Genomic DNA, 19,350 nt, shown 5'->3' on the forward strand with positions numbered 1-19,350 from the left:
CGCGGACAGCTCGAGACACGCGCTGATCGTGGTGGCGCCCGGAAGCGCCCCTTTGTCCTCATGGTCTGCGGGAGTTTCGGCGAGGCCCGCCGCCGCCGCCGCTGGCGCGAGCGAGGTCGCCCCGCGGATCCGTCTGTCTGTCTGCCGGGCCGACGGGCCCACGTCTGGCCCGCCCGGCAGCCCGGCTGATTGTTTTCATATTCTCCGCTGACGGTGCGTGAGACGTGGGAGTGGGGAGGGGGAGGGGAGGGGGCGACTGAGAGTGGCAGGTGAAGATGAGCTCGCAGTATACGAAGATGGCTGGGAGCTGTGAAGATGAGATGGTGGATCTGGGTGGTGGTGGGTCTAGTGGGTGGGTGGCTAAAGGGCATGGGTGGCTGAGTAGGGTTTCGCGATGGGATGAATGCTCGTTCCGGTGTTCATCCCAGCGCGGCACCGCAACAACGTGCAATGTATGTTTTAGGTGCTTAAACTGGGCATGCTTGTATAACATGAAAACACATGCACGCGTACCATAATGCCATATGCACATTATTTACAGAAAATGTATTCTGAGGGGTGGCGTTGTCTCTTGTTTCAGGTGCACGGTGCGGTCCGAGTGCAAGAAGGCCCTCTCCAGCTCCCCCCGCTGGCTGACGATCGATGCCGGACAACAGTGTATCGACATGGAGAGGATCGAACCCAGCCAGATCGCTGTCAACCAGCAGGCGGAGGTTAGCGCGGTTCACATTAGCAACACGCTTATTGGGGTTTACTAACACACTGCAGTCTGAATTCGATCCGCAGTCTGTCCTGTCTGTCGGTCTGAGCATGATGTTCAGCCGGCAGCTCGACCCAGCAATTTTCGGTTCCCTGCTCCTACCGTTTTGAAAATGCATTTTGCGTGCCTGCATGCCCAGTACTATCAGCTGTAATCATCGGGATGGAAATGTCAAACATTCACATCCTGATTCTGGGTTACTTGGGCGCAGCAAACCGCTTCGTTTGCCGTCATCAGCACATCATACATACTTTCTGTCGGCGCTCTTATTTTTCGCGGCATCTTCACGTGGCGGTGGGACGCCCCACCCAAGGAAGCACTCGACTTATTTTTAAAAATAATTATCATATTTTTCCCCTCGGGACCATTTGACCCCAAGAGGTCCGAGAGTCGGAGAGCTTGGCTTCTGACGCGGCACTTCATACACAACCCTGGCCTGTGCAGAAACACCTCCCTCCCCCGGCCTCCGATGTCACGAGCACAATAGAAATGTTGTGTGCCCTTGCGCGTGCCCTAGTCTCCGCCCCGACGGGGGCCGTTGAGGAGGTGTTCGAGCGTCGGCTGGCTGCTGGCCGGCCGGGAGTTGGAAACCATGTGCCCGGGGTGGTGCGGAACTAGCGCCTTGTTACCGGATCTTTTGCTATCCCCGGCATATCGAACCAGATTCCAGTAAATCTCAGGGTCTTCACTGGATTCAAACGGAATTGGACTTTTCGCGCCATAGCAAATGGCGCGAACAAGGCACAGAAAGGCAGTGCGCCTTCGCATTCTGGATGCACATTGCCGTGCTGAAAGGATTCGGATACTTCTTTACCGTATAGTGTGCCCGTACATGAATATCACACTTAACCCTTCATGTAAGACGATAGCTACCGCCACCATAACCCAATATATGTTGGCCGAGAGGTGCGTTAGGAGACCACACAGGGAACAGCGATTGGCGTGAGGGCACCGGCATAGGTCAGGTCACGGACGAGGTCCCCGAAGTAGCTCAGGTTGGGTGCACGTGGTGTTCAGGTCGGTCGGACACTGGACATGAAGTGGCAGAAATGGGTCATTTCAGGTGGAATGGGGTCACGGCACCGGGTGAGGTCGGTTAGACGTGAGGTGGCAGTGATGGGCAGGCCGGGTGGGTCGCCTCTCCTGCGTAATCTCCTTCCACCCGATCCTGCGGTCAACCCCCCCTCCCCCTCCTTCCTGCCCACACGGTCAGCTCTCCCCGGAGCCGGCTACGGTCCGCTGACGGGGCGGCGGGCCGCGCGACAGGTCACAGATGGCGCCACTGATGGCGGTCCCGCCCGCCGGCGCGACGCCCGCGGCGACGGCGGCCTCTATTGGTGCGGCGTAACCGTGTGTCGGCGGCGGCCAAACACGCCTGATGACCCCTAATGCCGCCAGATTGGACGGCGGAGCAGGGATTGTCGGCGAATCGCTCTCTGGCAAACGCGCCAACCGGCGCTCCGCCGCCACAAGGGGATTTACTCAGCACGGGGGAAATAGTTCAGTTCAGAAGCAGCAAGTTTCAGATATCTGTCGTCTGATGTTGAGCAATTTGGTTGATTGATTGTGGGTATATAACGTATCTGGATAGGACCGTCATGTATCATTTTATAAAGGTACATACCATTACAGACCTGTTCTTGATTCTGCTTTAGCGAAACTTTGAGTCGACTCTGATTCCAATTGAATGAAACATGGCCCGATTTCATAGTCGATTCCGATGTTGTCGATGTTGATAAGAGTTTAGGATATAGCCGGTCCTACATCCTTCATAAGAAGCTAACCAAAGTTTTTGTGACAACGAAACTTTATATACGGCTGCGCTCAGTTTTGTGCACTTAAAGGAGCAGTTCATCAGTTTTGTTACGCATTTTGGGTAATTTTTCGACCTGCTCCCCCCAGTTACGCTATGTTAGCGTAACGTCCTAAGCAGGAAACGTCCGGTTGGTTCTCAATTGAGCGAGAGGTACGAGATAAAGAGGCATGTATTGCTTGTCATAGGAAGCCTGCGGGATAAAGCATTAAACAATAGCATGATTTGCAATCACACCTCAGTGTAATGTTTGGCTGTCAAATCCCCTCCCTGGTTACGCTTTGGTTGCCTGCTATCAAATTGTCCCTCCACACGTGATGTAATATATGGGAAGCCTTATAATATGCCCGTCTGTGAATACATCCTGGTGCCTACATCTCTTGCCGAGCCAATCTAACGAAGTTTTGGTTGGCTTAATCCCGACCCCGAATCACAAGAAGATTTCAGAGTCATCGGTATATTCGGTTTCGGTTTCAGAGTTATCGGTGTCATCCTGACTGAAGACAATTTTTAATATATTCAGAAGTCTATACTGGCGTCATCCGAATCAAAACTTGAGCCTGCTTGCCAACTACCAATTATCTGATTCTTCATCGTTTACATCGCAAAACTGTTTTGAAAAGAAAGCAAAATACACTTTTAAAACTTAAAGTATGTTGTTGCTTTTCAAAGTCGTCGTCTGAAACAAAACGAATTAACTGATGTCCGCATAAATAGCTCAGATTAACCATTCCAGGCCTTGCAGATGTCTAGATTAACGGTAGAATAAAACATTTATTTGGGCCTCCATCACTCCTCAGTGATGGCACCAGTGACGAATTGTCTGGCGTCAGATGTGTCAGCATTTGCATCCCAATCAAGACAAACGAGCATCTAATCTTGCATCATTGAGCTTCAGTGCCCAGCTCATTCACGCAGCCAGCCCGGGCTGTGACGGCTGTTTGCATCGCCTTCCGACGTCATGTATCTTCATTGGAACGCCTGAGCGGTCTTTCGGATGAAGACTTCTGGACTGAGCGCTAAAGCCAGGCGTTTAGCCGGTGCCCGCTGTCCGAAGCCACGGGCGAGATCACGTGCATTTCGGTTACACTCGCGAGCGGATGGTGTCAGTAAACTCATTAGCCATCTTCACGTGCTTGCGACTCCTTTGTTTCGATATGCTGCCGTTCTGGTCTTGTAAGCTAATTACTAAAAGTTTGGTTATTAAATTGCGTGATTTATTATTACGCGTTTTCACTCAACACACTGTTGTGCATTTTACTTAGATATTGTTATTGTGTCGGACATCGTCTCATATCTACTGAGATCTTTTTCTCGTGGGCTAGTGTGTGTGGTAGGCCTTAATTAGCAGGAAGTGTGACAATTAATGCATCTTTTCTTTTTTGGCCGCGCTTGCTGCAGGCCTGCAATAGCAGGGGTAATGGCACGCCAGCGTAAGCCAAGTGGGAACTGGCCTCACTTTACACCCCGACTGGAGACCTAAAAAATTGGATTCTGCCATCATTTGCTAGGGCTGACAATCGTTTTGAATCACGCATTTTTATGGAAGAAGCTCATTTGCGCTGTGAAATCTAAAGCATTGGACTTACCGCAAAAGCAACATTTGTTGTGGGAATGGCAAGACTGTATGTAATCCCTTAAATAGCTTTCAAACTCAAACTAACGCAGCTCAGCCTATCTTATTTGTTACAAAACCCCATACAAAATATTAGTGGCAATCTATCACTGGTGAGGTGTTCATATCATCGAAATGAACAAAGCCCTGTTGCATTTGTGAAAAGACCAGAGTGGCAACGCGTGGAATGTGCCCATGGCCTGGCGCCAGTCGATTAATAAACTGTGGCATCATTGATACTTAAGTACGCTCAAGAACGTGCTCTCTGTTAATAACGCAACACTCAACACGTCTAAACATGCGTCAGAAAAGCGGACTGCCTCGGATCGATGCTCAAATCGTACTCACCACATGGTGATGCCGATAGACGTCCTTGGCGAGCCCATCAGCCCTGCCGCACATTCTCCTCATCTTCGGACTAGCTGTAAACCATGCTGTCAATGCTAACATTAGGGGCCGGCATGAACCAGCTGCCGAAAAAGGTTGCTGTTTACCCCGTCTTCAGGCGCAAGAACACGAAAGACTGCTGCTGCTGCCCTGTTCGTTGGGTAGAGATTGACTGCGTGCGGCGGCCCTGGAGCGGGTGCTCCCTGTGATCTGATCTCCACGTGGTGTCACTTTCCCTAGGGCTGCCAACTCGCTACGGGCGGGGGCGCAGGCGGAGTGGGGCTTCCTGTAACGATAACATTATCCGCTTGAGCGGCACGGTCCCGCCGGTGCTCGAGCCCTCAGGAAGCCAATGTCTTTCTAATCACTGCTCGTGGGTTCACGCAGTTTTCATCAAGACGGATGGTGATTCCTCAAGAGTTGTTCTGTATGGGTTGTTAGGCATTTACATGCATGCCGTCTGACCAGGCCTTCGCCTCCAACGTCGCAATTTCTCCCTTTTTCGATTAGCGTAGAAGAGTCAAAATGTCCTCAACTGTGGAACAAGTGGAAAACACGGGCCAAACTGGACTCAGACGCCGACAGTCCTGTGTATGAGCAACAAGAGGTCAACAGACTCTGAGGGAGAGAACAGAGTGAATGGTGCTGGCAGAAATGTGTGGGTGATGTGCTCAGACGATCACATCCTCTCTTGCGCAAACTATGGACCCGCTCATTTGTTAAAAAAAGACCGATACCAGATCAAAGCGGTCGGAGCGAACGAAAACGTGAAGTCAACAGCACGGTGTAAGTGAGCGTACCGGCCACAGCGCATTAGGATGTAAAAACTGTCCGGCCTAGCATGGCTGTACCAGTAATCGTCCGGAAAACATCTTATGCCACCTTCTCTCCGAAACCTTTCTCTGAGATGGGGCGCTGTGGCCTGCACTGAGAAAGAGTAGGTCGTGTAAACTGCATTGACTTGTAGTTTTGCTCAATTTGACCAATATGCACGCCAAATTTCTGCATGTTTTGCAAGCCTTTGGTCACAATTGCAAAACCGCAACTTGTTGCAAATTCTCCGACGTTGTTGATCAAAATTACCGAACCTGACATGAACCACAGTCGGCCATTTTCAAGTGGTGCTACTTGTGAATTAGCGCGCGAATTCTACGCAATTAAACCTTCGTGTGTTAGATTATCATGGTAGGTAGATGTGACAACGTATTGATGAAATCACACATTGAAGCTGGCTACGCAGCGGCTGGTCCTACTAGCTTACTTTTTGGAGTCGTCGACGTGCTGATAAATGGCAACTCTCACATCTGCTATCACCTGACTCGTCCCACGCCACGCAAGGTGTTCTTATGCTGTTTTAGCGCCCCGGGCTGTTATGTCGTGTTATACCACTCTGAACTGCCTCGCAGGATTGCGTCGCTCTGGATCTGCCCCCTCGTTTTGCTCTGCGGGGTGTCACCTTGTGCCGTATCGCTCGGTAGCTGCCAAGTGTGCCGCCATGGAGCTGCCGCGACGTTTCCTTTCTCGAAAACAGTTCAGCTCCATCGCTTTGAGATTTATTGTGGAACAGTTAATTTGAAATCACCCGTAATACCGGGCCTATGGCCGTATTTATGGCTGCCGGTGGTGGAACCGGTGATATAAGGCGAAGCTGTCGTTTTCGCCCTGACTTATTCTTCGCTCAGCGCACACCTATAAATACTGCGGCACTCAACATCGACGGTATTGGCTGTCGGCCAGGACGAATGATGCCGGGTTATTAGTCGCATGTGATCGCTTTGTATTCATAGAAGTGTCATTGCTTCGGTGTGTTTCTGCCGCCACGCACCAAGCGGCTGCGGCCCGTGTCCTGGGTGGCCCACATTTGCTTTAAATGGTGTTTGACAGAGGAGGCGAGCGAGAAAGGCCAGCCTGTGGTGTCAGCCCGGTGGTCCCAGGGGGTGGCACCGTGTGCTGATTGGGTGGCCTGCGGATGGGCCGCCTCACGCTGGCAGGGCTAAGGTGGTGTGGCTCATGTCACAGTAAGGGAACTACTTCAAGATTTCGGACGGTCTGAGCCAGATAGTAATGTTCTGGTTCTGCTTTCTACACCGTCTGCTACTGCTTCATCAGCTTTACAGCCTGCGAGTGTTACGGCGCCGAAGCAGCAAAAATAAGCTTCGGTACGGATCAGAAGCGCCAGTTTAGTCCCTCAACACTGAAGCAGCACAAAACAGGACAAGAGCAGAAACGAATCTGATTGAAAATCTGCCGGCCAAAACTAGCCTAGCCAATCAGCCATGAACATGAGTTTCATGTGGACCATCTACACGTTGGAAAATTTCCAGCAAGCATCAATGTTGTGCTCGTTTGCTACAGCTGTACAAAAACCCTTGGAAGCGAGTTGAATGTCAGATATGGCGTATCACCATTATGTGGCACAACTCTGTCCAACACTTCAACACTCCACTGTCCACTGTCCAACACTGTTGGTGACGTTTCAACCACGTCCAACTCATCTCATGTACTCTGGTGGAACTCTTGCCGGCGTGTTTTTGCTTTTTTATGTCCACGGAAGCTGCTGGCCTCACCATACTGGCCCAGCCGGCTGGATGAGCGGGGAGGCAGCCTCCAGCCGCCAGCAGCAGCTCAGACGGCCCCTTGTTAACCGGCAGTTGGTGAACCGCTCAGAGGCGTCCGCCTGTCTGCTTCAATGCCAGCGGGCTGAAGTTCGCTGCGGGGGGCACAAATTAGGGGGCTCCCTCAATGGTTCAGCTGGCCTGTGAGGACATCGATGAAAGCCGAGGCCGCCATCAATAGCGCTTGGATTCCAAAGCGCGTCGGGTTGGACGCGGTGTCCCGTGTGCGCCATTGTGCCGATGGTCACAGGGGAGGGGAGGAGCTCCAGCCAAAGCCAAGCAAACCGCCGCCCGTATCTCCGCTGCCGCCGAAAGCATAGATATATGCGTTTAAGAGGTCTGGTCAAAGACACTGGCATTCTCTGCCTTGGTCAAACAAAAACTTGCATTTTTTACGAGCATCGTGATACTGTCATTGCTAATTATCCCCGCCGGGTTGTGGAAAATGGCGGGATCCAGATAACGGCTTAAGTTTGACGGCAGCTCTAAGGCATTGCACAAAATATATTCAGACGTTGTACGTTGGAAAAATTGGTACATTTCGTCGCTGTGAAAACAGCACGCATATTATATGTCAATGCCGGTTTTGTCTCTCAGTCTTCATCTCTTCTACCCTGCGTGGTTGTCCACCTATCTTGAATCCTGTCAATTTGGAGCGGATCGGATCGTCGGATTAACAACAAACAGTAGCGGATCAGCGGACGGACGGCATTTCTTCCATTTTGTGCAGCTCTGGCGTCCGGGCCGTCAGCGGCAGCGCCTGCACGCCTCAGAGGTCCCCTCGATGCAGCGCCACCTGTCCGGATTAGGGGACCTCCGCCGCCGCGTGCCGGCCGATTCGGAGGGCCAGCTGATTGGGTTTGGTGGCCGTACCCAGCCGGGAGCAGGTGGCCAGGCAGGCGTTTCCGCCCTCCGCCCCCGTGCTAATCCCAGTCAGGGGTAGGGGACCACTATGCGTTCGGTCGTGTGTCCTGATGGTGCCGTGTCCAGCTGGCTGGTAGGAGTGAACGTTACAGTGACGGGAATAGGAAATTTGTCACAAAATTCGGGCAGAAGCTGAGTTTTTGATGACCGGCTTAAGCTTACTGTCATGCCTATTTTGGCATTGGCAGTGTTCTCATCATCAAAAACGATTATGCGAGTTTTTGTCGATAACATTTATATTCATATAAATCTCATCTCACGTCCGGCTTGCTGACGCCAGGTCAGTTCTTGAAAATGCGCCGCCGCCGGATGTCAGTGCTGTTGTTGGGTCGACTTTCATCCAGGCTCGTCTCAGTCGGTCTTATAGCAGAGCGATAGACATAGAAAGCAATTAGTGGCGGTTTATAAACATGGCTGTTATAAAGCTCCCATTTTCTGTTCATATTTGAACCAATTCAAGGACGAAATAAATCAAACCGTGCTTAATAATTTGCCACATGATTCATACAATCAACACCAAAGGCGCCTTTCTGACAATGCCATAACTTCAAGGGGCAGACTCCAGGGCGCCCGCGGGTCCGCTCTGGCCGGACCCGCGGGCGCCCCAGCCAGCCCGTGTCTCGGCCGCCGTCACGCTCCGCTCCCCATCCAGCAGCAGGTGCCGCGCACGGCCACTGATCCGCAGACGGATGCGGCGTCTAACTGCGCTCGTCGGAACAAATGAAGCCGAAAACCAGGCTGAATCGATGGCAACACGGTCGGATTGCGAACTGACGAACGGCTGCAGCGGTGGCTTTCTGGGAGAGGGCGTCGGTCCCTGTGGATCCCATGGGTGTATGCCGGCGCAGACCCGGGGTTCTCGGGTAAACCCACGCTCGCCCGGCGAAACTAATGCAGAGTGTTGAGAGACTGCCGGACGTTTCAAACGGAATCGTATGGAGCAATTACCTCGTTGGTAACCACTTTTTTGTGGCGCATGATACTCTGCGTGTGACAACAATGAGTCCAGTTAAGTTGATGCAGAATTATAAAACAACAGCTGAACAATGATACGCTCGTTATAGATCGTTCGCAAGTTCCTGTTTCATATTGAAGTGATGAAGGCTTATGATGTCCGGGCGCTGCAAAAAATTACAATGCGTCACTTACACGCGGAATAGTGGAATGTATAAACATACGAATAAATTGGCAACTTGGTAGATGGTTGAGCTCATTAATGGATTAATAGGCGTTTGTGCAATGATTGATTTTCAGTCATGCTTTGCAAGACATCAGAATGTAACAATGCACTGGAGAGGTTTGTACAGTACAGCATCTTATGTGAAGTTCACCGCGGTGAATGTGCGTCAGCTGCATGAAAAATACTGTCCAATGGTTTACAAAAGCTTGTGTGCCGCAGCTGTGCACATCTTGTACGATTTTCGTCACGCTGCGGCAAAAATCGGTAACTATAAGCCTTTCTTCTGGTCGAGTGTTCGGGAAATGACGCTCGTAATATTTCATGTTATTATGCAACTCTTTAACGGCTGACTGCCAGACAATTCTGGTCTGATCATCTCAAGCGCCTTAGATGATCAGCGCTCAGCGCCTGTTTTGTCAAAGTTGTGGCGTCCTTCATGTTCCTCCCGTGTCATCCATGCCTCAGCCATGTTTCTGTTCACGCCCATGCTGTCCACGCTGTCAGTCGTATCGTGACCGTGACGGTACACTGACGCCTGCCTCACCTGTCGGCCACCGCGGCTGTTCCCGGCGCCGTCCCCCCCCCCCCCCCTCATCAGTGTCGAGCCGCCTCCGACGGGCGACGTGTCGCTTCTTGACGGCACGGCTGGCCATGAGTGAGGTCAGCGCGCGTCAGACAGCAGCACGCGTTGGCCGCGGCCGCGCCGCACCGAGGCGCCGTGCGGCGCGCCGACGCCCGCGCTGTCCTCCGCGAACCAGGCGGAACCAATGGCTGATCGGTGCAGCTCGCTGCGGAGGACGCCAGATGGCTGGCTGGCTGGCTGGCGCCATCACCGTGTGGCGTCATCAGCTGTGCGGATGACGCGGCGGAAGGCCGACTTTACCGCGCGCCTCTGTGGCTGGGCTTGACCCCAGCATTGGGATGGCCGAGCCGCTCCACTTCGGTGCGCGGGCGGCGACCTACCTTGGCGAGCGTCAGCTGACGGATGTGCGTCGGTTCGCAGATCTCGCTGACGATCCGGGCGCTGCCGCCGCTGCCGGCCGGGGCCAAGTACCTCTGCGTGTTCGGCACGGCTCCGCCGGTCGACGCCGCCGCCACCGCTGACGGCCTGCGCTGCCGGGCGCCCCAGGTCCGCCTCAGACCCTACGTGCCTCTCACCGCGGACCACGTGACCGTGCCGCTGTCGGTCAGGTCGTCCGAGACCAGCAAGGACTTTGTGACGCGCCAATTCGCCTACTTCGACTGCGGCCGCCACACGGTGTGCGGCGACTGCGTGACGTCACGCTGGCAGTGCAGCTGGTGCGTGTACGACAACAAGTGTGTGCACAACACCACAGTCTGTCACAAGGACGTCGTGTCTCCTGGAACCACCGAGGTAAGCTGATTTAAAGTGTTGCATGGCACGTGCAAACTGCTGCATTGCAAACCGTTTGGACAAAGCCTACCGGTCTAAAGATCTCATTTGTAGCTAGATTCATGCAGGTCAGGTGGTAAGATTAGTTTCGAGAATGTGCACGGAATTTCAGGTAGGCTATCCTCGGTGGGCCCTTGTGGCTTTTTATTGGCCAGATGTCTTTATATCTTTACGTCAGTGCATCACAGTTGGTGGTTTTTGATCTGTGAGTATAACATATAATCAGACCCGCCGAGAATTAGTAGATATATACATTGTGAATGAAAAGATATAGCTAAGGATATTTCAGACTATGCTAATGCATCCATCACCAAATTGGTCAGTCTGGCATGCTCATGCATCTCATGAGCCCCATTCGCGCGGCTTGCAAATGTTTTGTTCGTCTGCATGCGCCTGTCAACATATAAACGGCCGTCCACAAGTTACTCTATGTATTTTGGCCACTTGCAACCACCTTCCCGTCGTATCTTTCAGTGTTTTAAACAACCCCCTCGCTGGTTACGCTGTGTTAGGCGTAATTTCCCAAAAAGAGAGCGCCCGTTTGACTCATCATTGAGGCAGAGGTGCGCTTTTTATGGACGGTCCCAAAGCCCTCTTGCGTGTGGTCACTGTGCCGGGCAAAAAACGCAATAGTGATCTTTTGAAGATAAATCGGGATATGTTAACTAACAAACAAGTGAGCACGTGGTTTTCAATGGATCATTGTGGTAAAATTAAGTGCTGGCCAATGTTAGGAAGGCCTGAAAACCCCTACAAAATTACCGTACATTCCGTCCAGATTTTATGCAGAAGACCACGCCGTCCTTACAGCGCACTTTTAAACGGATTCCGCTGCAGCTCGATGTTCCGTGTGGACACCGGCAGCGGCGACACGCACGACTGAGCGACACCTCGAAAGCTCGTTTGAGCTGTTACGTTCGGAGTCAGCAGCTGCCGGTGCACTCCACAGTCGGCCATCGGCCATAGTTTGTGGGGCACTGGTTGCGCTTTACGGAAAACGTAGAATGCTTGCTTTAAAGGGCGTTTGGACGGGTTTACTGCGCGGAAAGATTCACGGCGCGGTAAACCCCCTAAAGCCAGCCCAGCGGAACAAACCGCCAGCGGCTGGCGGCAGCGGGCGACCAACTGACGCCGCTGGCGCCACCTGGCGGGCTCCGAGCTGATTGTCAGTCGAGGGACGCACGCCGGCTGACTGTGTTAGCATTCGGGCTCATAGCTGTGTTAGCCCCGGGTGTCAGCCCCGGGTGTCAGCCCGCTTACCATGTTAGGCACCTGCCGTCAGCCGCCGGGGCTCGCCCGTCTGTCACGCGCCTCTCTCGCGTGACTGTCATACGGGCCAGCGACGGCTTGGTGAGGTGGTGAGGCATCTGACCAATCGAGGCTACCCTCCCTGGCCGCCACAGACAGGTTGCCTGATAATTCGGCCGCCGTATGCGGAATGCGCACAAAGCGGTGGTGAGCTCGCGCTAGTAGCTGCGGTCGCAGTGTATGTGACGTCACGCTTTGCATGTGACGTCACGCCAGGCCTCACCCAACCGGAGATGGACGGTGTACCGAGCTACAGCCAGCTCGCTCACAGATACGGGGGCATACAGTGCTCCGCGATCACGCTGGTGCGGAGGGGTCGTCCATTCACATGACGCTCATCAGGCCGGTCCGCGCAGCTGTTGGTTGTGCATTTAAGAATGTCGAGACTGGAAACGGCGATTGAAGGTGGCGGCGAGTTAATTTGAGATAGCCTTTCTTTCTACGAAGGTTTGCATTACGGCGTGCTGGAAATATGTAATGGCGTCCGGTCTAATCAAGTCAGCCCTTCATTCAGAAAGCATCCCACGTACGACAAATCTCACCTCCAAACTACGATAAGCCACTTCGTGACAATGAACTGGACGGGAAAATGCGTTCCTTATTATTACAACTTAGCTCAATTACGAGCAGTATTGTAACAGTCGGTGACGTCACTACACTGCTCTTTCTACCATTAGGACTCCAGGACCAAACCGTCATTAATTTTCTCTCGTCACGCCCTCTGTCGCGCGTCGCCCGCCGCTGATCTCGGGCCAGTGGTCCCGGCGAGTTCACGTCCTAGCCACCGCATGAGGTACACACCCCGGCTGGGACGGAGATAAAGTCACGCGGCGTCCGTGAGACGCTGACGCGAGTCGGCCGGTGTGCAACTTTCCAGCCAGAGGGGAGAGTCCGGCCTCACCGGCCTCGGTCGTCCGTTGGCGGTGCCCCTGGCTGGGTCAATATACCTCCCGCAGGGCCGTGATGTGGTCCGAGGCCGGCGACAATGGATTTCACGCGGTCCGCACCGCCAGCCGTCGGTGAACGACCCCCGCGGAGTCGCTCGGTGCCGGTGTTTCCGCCAGAGCTGCGGAATTCGGGGTAGTTCAGGAAAGCGTAGCCATGCTAGTTTACTGACTGGGCGCTTGTCTTCATTGTTGCCGGCTGTAAGTGCTGCGAAAGAGATGAGATAAGTAGCAGCACTTACATTTCCACTTTGTTACGCATTTCGTTTGGCTTGATGGCCGTGCAAAATGGCAAAGTGAGCCGCATTAAGTGGTGTTCAAAAGTGCACCTTCTTTACGAACCTCTTTTCCCCAGTGGCAGAACCCGGCCGAGCTGGGCTGTCCGGCGGTGGTGCAGCCCGGCCAGCCGATGCTGGTGCCCAGTGACGTCAGGCAGAGCCTGGTGCTCGAGGTGCGCAACCTGCCGCCGCCGCTGGCCGGCCAGGCCAGCTACACCTGCGTCATCGTGGTGGAGGGCCGCACCACCCTCGTGCCGGCACGTGTCGACGCCAAGCGCTTCGTCGTCTGCGACGGCGCCCGGGTAGGTTGGTGGACGTGATCTTGCCGAATACGTCCGTCAGTGTCGCGATGACTGCGCGAATGACGTGATTTTCTCGTAAAAGCTTGAGTTGTCTGCTTGATTGGCGTCAGGGTCAGATGCTTTTTACGATCATTTCATCCGTTAAAGACTGACTGGCACCGAGCGCTCTGACGAAACCCACATTGCGAATGAAAGTGTTTGCAATACCAAACGCGATGGAGACTGCGCAGAAATAGGCAACCTCGGGCTATTGACCGCAATAACGTGCCTCTGTCAAGGTCGGAAATTGGCGATAGGCTTTGCGATGCAGTGGAGTCGTGGCATGTGTAACTGACATTCTCTCCCGTATCTGCAGTATTTTTACCGGAGTAGCAGCTCTGAGATATCTGCAACCGCAACGGTGAAATGGAACTACAATCACCACGTTGGCTCCGTCAACTTCACTTTATACAAGTGCTCGCTGCTGGCAACTCACCAAAACACTGAGGACTGCTCTCTCTGCCTGACGAGGGACCCCAGATACAGGTGAGTCGGTGCCGTTATCGTTGCACACGTATGGACTATCTTGCCTAGGAATAGCAGTGGCAGACGAGACGAGAACGAAGTTGAATTTCATTTTAAAGAAGTTCAAGTGCGCCCAAGAGAAGTTTGCGCAAGACAAGTCATGGCATGAATCTTAAGGTGAACTGTGTCAGTTTCGTTGAACATTGCTGCCAAACAGCTGACAGAAAGTAATCCCATGTCGTTCCGCTTTTCAGGTGCCAGTGGTGTGGCGGGGAGTGCCGTTTCAGTGAGCAGTGCCGCCAGACGGCCGTCAGGGAGTGTCCCAGGCCCCAAATCGAAAAGGTATGTGGTGGATTATTGCCAGGTGTGGATGGTACCGACATCCTGGAACCACGCTGCGTTGTTCGTTTTTATGTCTCTGAGCAGTGCTGTGTTTGTGATGCAGTGGACAGAGCTTTGGCCAGAGGCTCGTTTAGGATATGTGAGTGGTTTTCTTCACCGCGTTTCCGGATAGCTTGGTTTCCTGTCATGTGCCATCGAGTAAATGGTATCCTCGGCGAACTACTACAGCATGTTGTCCTGTAGAAGCCTTCGCAGCCATGCGAGGGCGGCATACTTCTTACAGTCGAGGGCCGGTATATGTCCCTTCCGCCGTCAGATATACCCTCACTGGGGTCAGCCAGAGGGTGACACCCTGCTCACCATCGAGAGATGATATTGATTCTTTCTGCCGTCAGATACACCCTCGCTGGGGTCCGCTGGAGGGCGGCACCCTACTTACCATCGAAGGCCGCAACCTCGGCCTTCGCCGGAGTGAGGTCAACGGACGGATCTTCGTCGGCCGGGCGCCCTGTGTCCTGGTCAAGTACGAGGTGTCGGTCAGGGTTGTCTGCCGGACCGGCGCCGTGGCCAGCCCGTCGGTGGAGCCCGTCAAGCTGGGCAACAACGCCGGCTTTACCATCTCCACCGCTTCGTTCGAGTACAAGGTACTGTGAACTCTGGAGAATACACAAAACATGAGACACAGAAAGCCGACGAATTGTTGCAAGCATAACGTGTGTGACGTGCAATTCATTTGTGTCGGATTATGATTATGATTTTCATGATTTGAGGCCAAAAGATTGTTCAACGAGTGAAAATCAAAGATCGGGCTTTAAAAATGTTTTATCGTTTTCTCGTAGGCCGCGTCGCTTGGCTCGTGTTCCTTAATACGAGTCGACTTGTTAAGACCGTAGACAGAACACGCAGGGCATTATTACCTGCGACGTACGCATAGCTTCTGAATGTCGCACACATTCCATTATTGTTTTCAGCCCATTGAGGTAGTCGACATCCACCCCCGCATCGGCCCTCTGAGCGGTGGGACGCTCCTGACCCTGACTGGGTCAAACCTCCACATCGGGTCAAACGTGACGGTGACACTGGGCGGCCTGCCGTGCCCCGTGGTCGCTCGGCCTGCTGGCGTCACGTGCAGAACACCGGCCGTCGGCGAAGTCCGCCGGGTGGACGAGATCGGTCTGACTTTAGACGACGCCAGACGTACGCTTCGGGTGCCGTACAGCTACACGCCAGGTGAGCTGAACACACGATGACTTGGATCACAGCAGGGTGGAATTTATTAACATCAATGCCCTCGCCAATGGTATGCGGGCCGATGGGCCTGTTTTTGCGCGTGTTTTCAATGCGCTTAACTCTCCTGTCGACGTTAACCATTGGAGAGTCTCCAGTCCGGCGTCGGTTAGCCAATTTTGTTATCATAAGCGTGTGAACACGACAGACAATTGCTCAACGTTCGGGGCGTTTGGAGAGCGGGAGCGGTACTTACTGTTCCCTGTGTCGCAGACCCATCCGTGCTGGACATCAAGCCGCTGAAGAGCTACACCTCGGGTGGGCGGCCTCTGACTGTGCACGGCCGGCACCTGGACTCGGTGCAGGCGCCCCGCATGATAGTGTTCAACGAGACACACCGGCGGCCAGTCAATAGCACCGTGAGTTGACGTGATGACGAGTTTTTATATCGGCGGTGAAAGGCAAACAAAGCGGCCTATAATGGCCGTAGTGACCACCCAGCGTCATGAAACCAGACATCTGCGAATGGTAGCAAACAGCCGAAGATCTGGACGAGGGCACATCGTACCCCTTGGAAATGCTGTAAATCAAATATATTAATGAAATGCCGTAACATTATTCTATTTTTGTTCTTAATCCACGCGCAGTTCTGCCATTCCCGTTCGTGGCACATATCTAACAATCAAGTTGTGGCTCTTTCCACAATTCTGCGAATGCTACAAAAGCCGCTCACACAAAGACTCATGAAATGTTATCAACTTTTTGAAACGCTTCGAGGTGTGCGTAGAAGTAGCTCTCAAAATAGTTCTACGTGGAGGTGTGCGTAGAAATACTTGGACAGCTCTGTTTGGTGTTGTCCGGCGACCCGTCTGACTGTCCGTCTGTAACTGACGCCTGGTTGGGCAGCTCTGCCTGGTGCTGTCCGGCGAGCTGATGGAGTGTCCGTCGCCGGCCATCCCCCGCCTGTCCGGCGAGCCGGGTCCGGCGCCGGAGCCGCTCCGTCTGGCCGACTCCCGAGCCTCCCGGATGCACCGGTCACCCGACAGCCGGCCGACCGGGCCTCGACACCGGGAGCTGCAGGTGGGTACGCACGGTGGCACGTGCTCAGTTTGCCAGCGTGTCGTGTCTCTTGCAATGTTGCTCCAATAAATATTAAATTATTAAAAGATATTAAAAGTACGCACAATAATTCGGTGAAGTTTGACAGATCGGAATGCTCCCGCTGGTCGTGAATTTTCGCTAAGAGTCGCGTGCAGATGAAATGAGCTAGTTGTCACTGCCAGACGTCATGCGGCTTGTGTCGAACCGGACATGGCAGTGCCTCCCCTGCTGCAGATCGGCTTCCTCATGGATGGCGTGGAGCAGCTGCGGAACATGAAACAGTTCCGGCCCGACCTGGAGTCAACCATCATCTACGTGGACGACCCCGTGTACTTCCCGTTCGCCAAGGGCGTGAAGGCTTTCAGTGGAGACACGTTGGTCATTGAGGTGGGTGACCGCTCACCATCAAACAGACTGGTGACGCCCTGATGGTAATACGCGTTCAGTAGAGACACGTTGGTCATTAAGGTTGTGACCGCTCGCCGCCAAACAGAGTGGCGACGTCCTGATGGTGATGCACGTTTGGAAAGCTGAAATGCACCGTCAAATGTACCGACAAGATGTTAGGCACTCACCCCTATTCATGGGTTATGACGATGGAGCATGTCGCACTGACAAGAACTTGACACCATCTAGGAAGTATGTTTCGGCTGTGTGCATATGCAGACAAATGCACGATATGTTTGCGCATGCACGCATTCATTGATCATGTACGGGTAAATTCATGAAATATGCATGAATGGGGAATACTGAAACATATGTTTTATACTATTAAACTTAACTTAAATATAATCTGTAAAATTTGCTATGCATCGATGCGGCTAACCTTCGATTGATTCGATCAATCTCGAATTAGTTTTGTGAATACTTCTTCTAACTTTCATCATCCATATGTTCTTGGATAGATCATTCATCTTTCACTGTTACTCAACTTTGGGTCGGCATTCTCGTTGACTGTGTTTGTATAACACATAATTTTATTAATGTTTGAAACAGTGGAGCGGATTTCACGACGCCACTCTGGCCACCGGGAGCGACTTTTGTTATGCCTTTTTCCTTCCTGCTGCAGGGTCGTGACCTGAGCGCGGCCAGTGACGAGCGTGACACGGCGGTGACGGTCGGCGGCCAGCCCTGCAATGTCACCAGCCTGACGGCCAGCCAGCTGGTCTGTGTGCCGCCCCAGCAGCAGCCGGCCGGTCAGCTCGGCGCCGACAGCAGCCAGCTGCCAGACGTCGTCGTCAGCGTCGGCAACCTCCGGTTCACGCTCGGACAGCTGCAGTATGACGACGACGGCGCCTTCAAGGTACAGCCTGACGTAGTCCATTTAGCCAGACACACAATAGCACTGGAAGTGTGCAGTGATGCGCGCAGTGCAGACCGATTACATGTGGACCTGTTGTGTTGATTGCTGTCGCCGACATGGTAATTGATGCTAATGCCATGCTAAATAAGTAAATGAATTCCGAACGCCAGCATGCATAGGTATCAGAATCTGTCACGTCATTCCCCTGCATGTTATGGCTGGCTATGGTGATGACTGTTGTTCCCTCTCTTTCCCTGTATGCTTCATCATTACGCCCCTTCACATCATGCTTTGGTGGGGGGAATTTCTTCCGCTCGATCAGATGAGCCGCCCGACTCTGCGAGCAAGGCCCTAGTAAATAACGGGGGAGACGTCCGGAACTGCTGACAAGTGATATGGGGCGATTCGTCGCACTAAATAACAGCACGCGACAGGCATCGACTGGCGACCTAATGCTCGCAAATCACTTGGATTGAGCACCGTTGATTCGTGTTGTCTCTGCAGGGCTGCCATTGATAAACAAAATGGATGCGACGCGTTGTTTACCGCTCTAAGCCTCTGTTGATACGTGCCGGAGCAGAAATGTCGATGCAGCTACGCGGCGTGAATATCCACATATCAAGATGATCGTGTGTCCTAAGGCCATGCCTGCCAATCCAAACCGCTTCTGACGCATACCTAAGCGGAAATTCCGATTGACCAGATGCCCACCACGTTAAATAAAGTTAAGGTTTGTAGGGCTCCACACACCAGAGAGTCTGTCCCGAACAGCTTTGTTCCTCCGCCCCCCGCCCCTCCCTCCAAGCTCTTGTGGTCATTGCGGTGCGAGTCGTGGCCAGCCATTGAGTGGTGCCTGCCTTTCTCTGGCCCCGGGCCGCCTCATTCCCAGTGGATCGAGGCGCTCTGAAGGAACCCGTCTCAGCTCACGACACAACCATACATTAGATGTCACGGCAAACGAGAATGGCTCGCGTGGTGAATGGCGCAAATCTCGACACATCAAGGGGTTTCTGTGTCTAGCCCAAGGAAAGGTCGTGGCGGGAGTGGCCTGGGCATTTGAACTTTGCAGTGTTTCGGGGAAGTTAAACTGCCTTTGAAACCCTGAGGCTAGGTTTGTAGTGTGAGAAGTAGATGTCTTCCTCGCATTTTAATCTGCTGTCAACTTTGATGAGACTATGCATACCATATGAGCCAAAGCCGACTTCAGCAGAACTTCGAAATGACTGTCATATTTTAACTGCTCGAAGAAGCTACAGAAATCTTGAATCTCGTATTTGTTCATTTCGTACTCTGCCCGTAGAACCCATCGTAAAAGACTACAAAGTATTCGACT

General features: G+C 53.1%; 1 protein-coding gene across 1 annotated transcript in view; it reads left to right on the plus strand.

Annotated features, from left to right (window-relative positions):
- The window catches only part of LOC119092194 (plexin-B), a 51,999-nt gene that overhangs the window by 30,543 nt on the left and 2,106 nt on the right, over positions 1–19,350 (plus strand). The window contains exons 5-15 of the mRNA XM_037215171.1: positions 581–713; positions 10,298–10,669; positions 13,316–13,540; positions 13,896–14,065; positions 14,299–14,386; positions 14,782–15,030; positions 15,358–15,616; positions 15,887–16,032; positions 16,520–16,693; positions 16,949–17,101; positions 17,784–17,879. Coding sequence (XP_037071066.1) covers positions 581–713; positions 10,298–10,669; positions 13,316–13,540; positions 13,896–14,065; positions 14,299–14,386; positions 14,782–15,030; positions 15,358–15,616; positions 15,887–16,032; positions 16,520–16,693; positions 16,949–17,101; positions 17,784–17,879 — 2,065 coding nt within the window. The remainder of the gene's footprint in view (positions 1–580; positions 714–10,297; positions 10,670–13,315; positions 13,541–13,895; positions 14,066–14,298; positions 14,387–14,781; positions 15,031–15,357; positions 15,617–15,886; positions 16,033–16,519; positions 16,694–16,948; positions 17,102–17,783; positions 17,880–19,350) is intronic.

Source organism: Pollicipes pollicipes, unplaced genomic scaffold (genome assembly GCF_011947565.3).
Source record: "Pollicipes pollicipes isolate AB1234 unplaced genomic scaffold, Ppol_2.1 Scaffold_3447;HRSCAF=4054_pilon_pilon_pilon, whole genome shotgun sequence".
In the NCBI taxonomy this organism is placed as follows: Eukaryota; Metazoa; Arthropoda; class Thecostraca; order Pollicipedomorpha; family Pollicipedidae; genus Pollicipes; species Pollicipes pollicipes.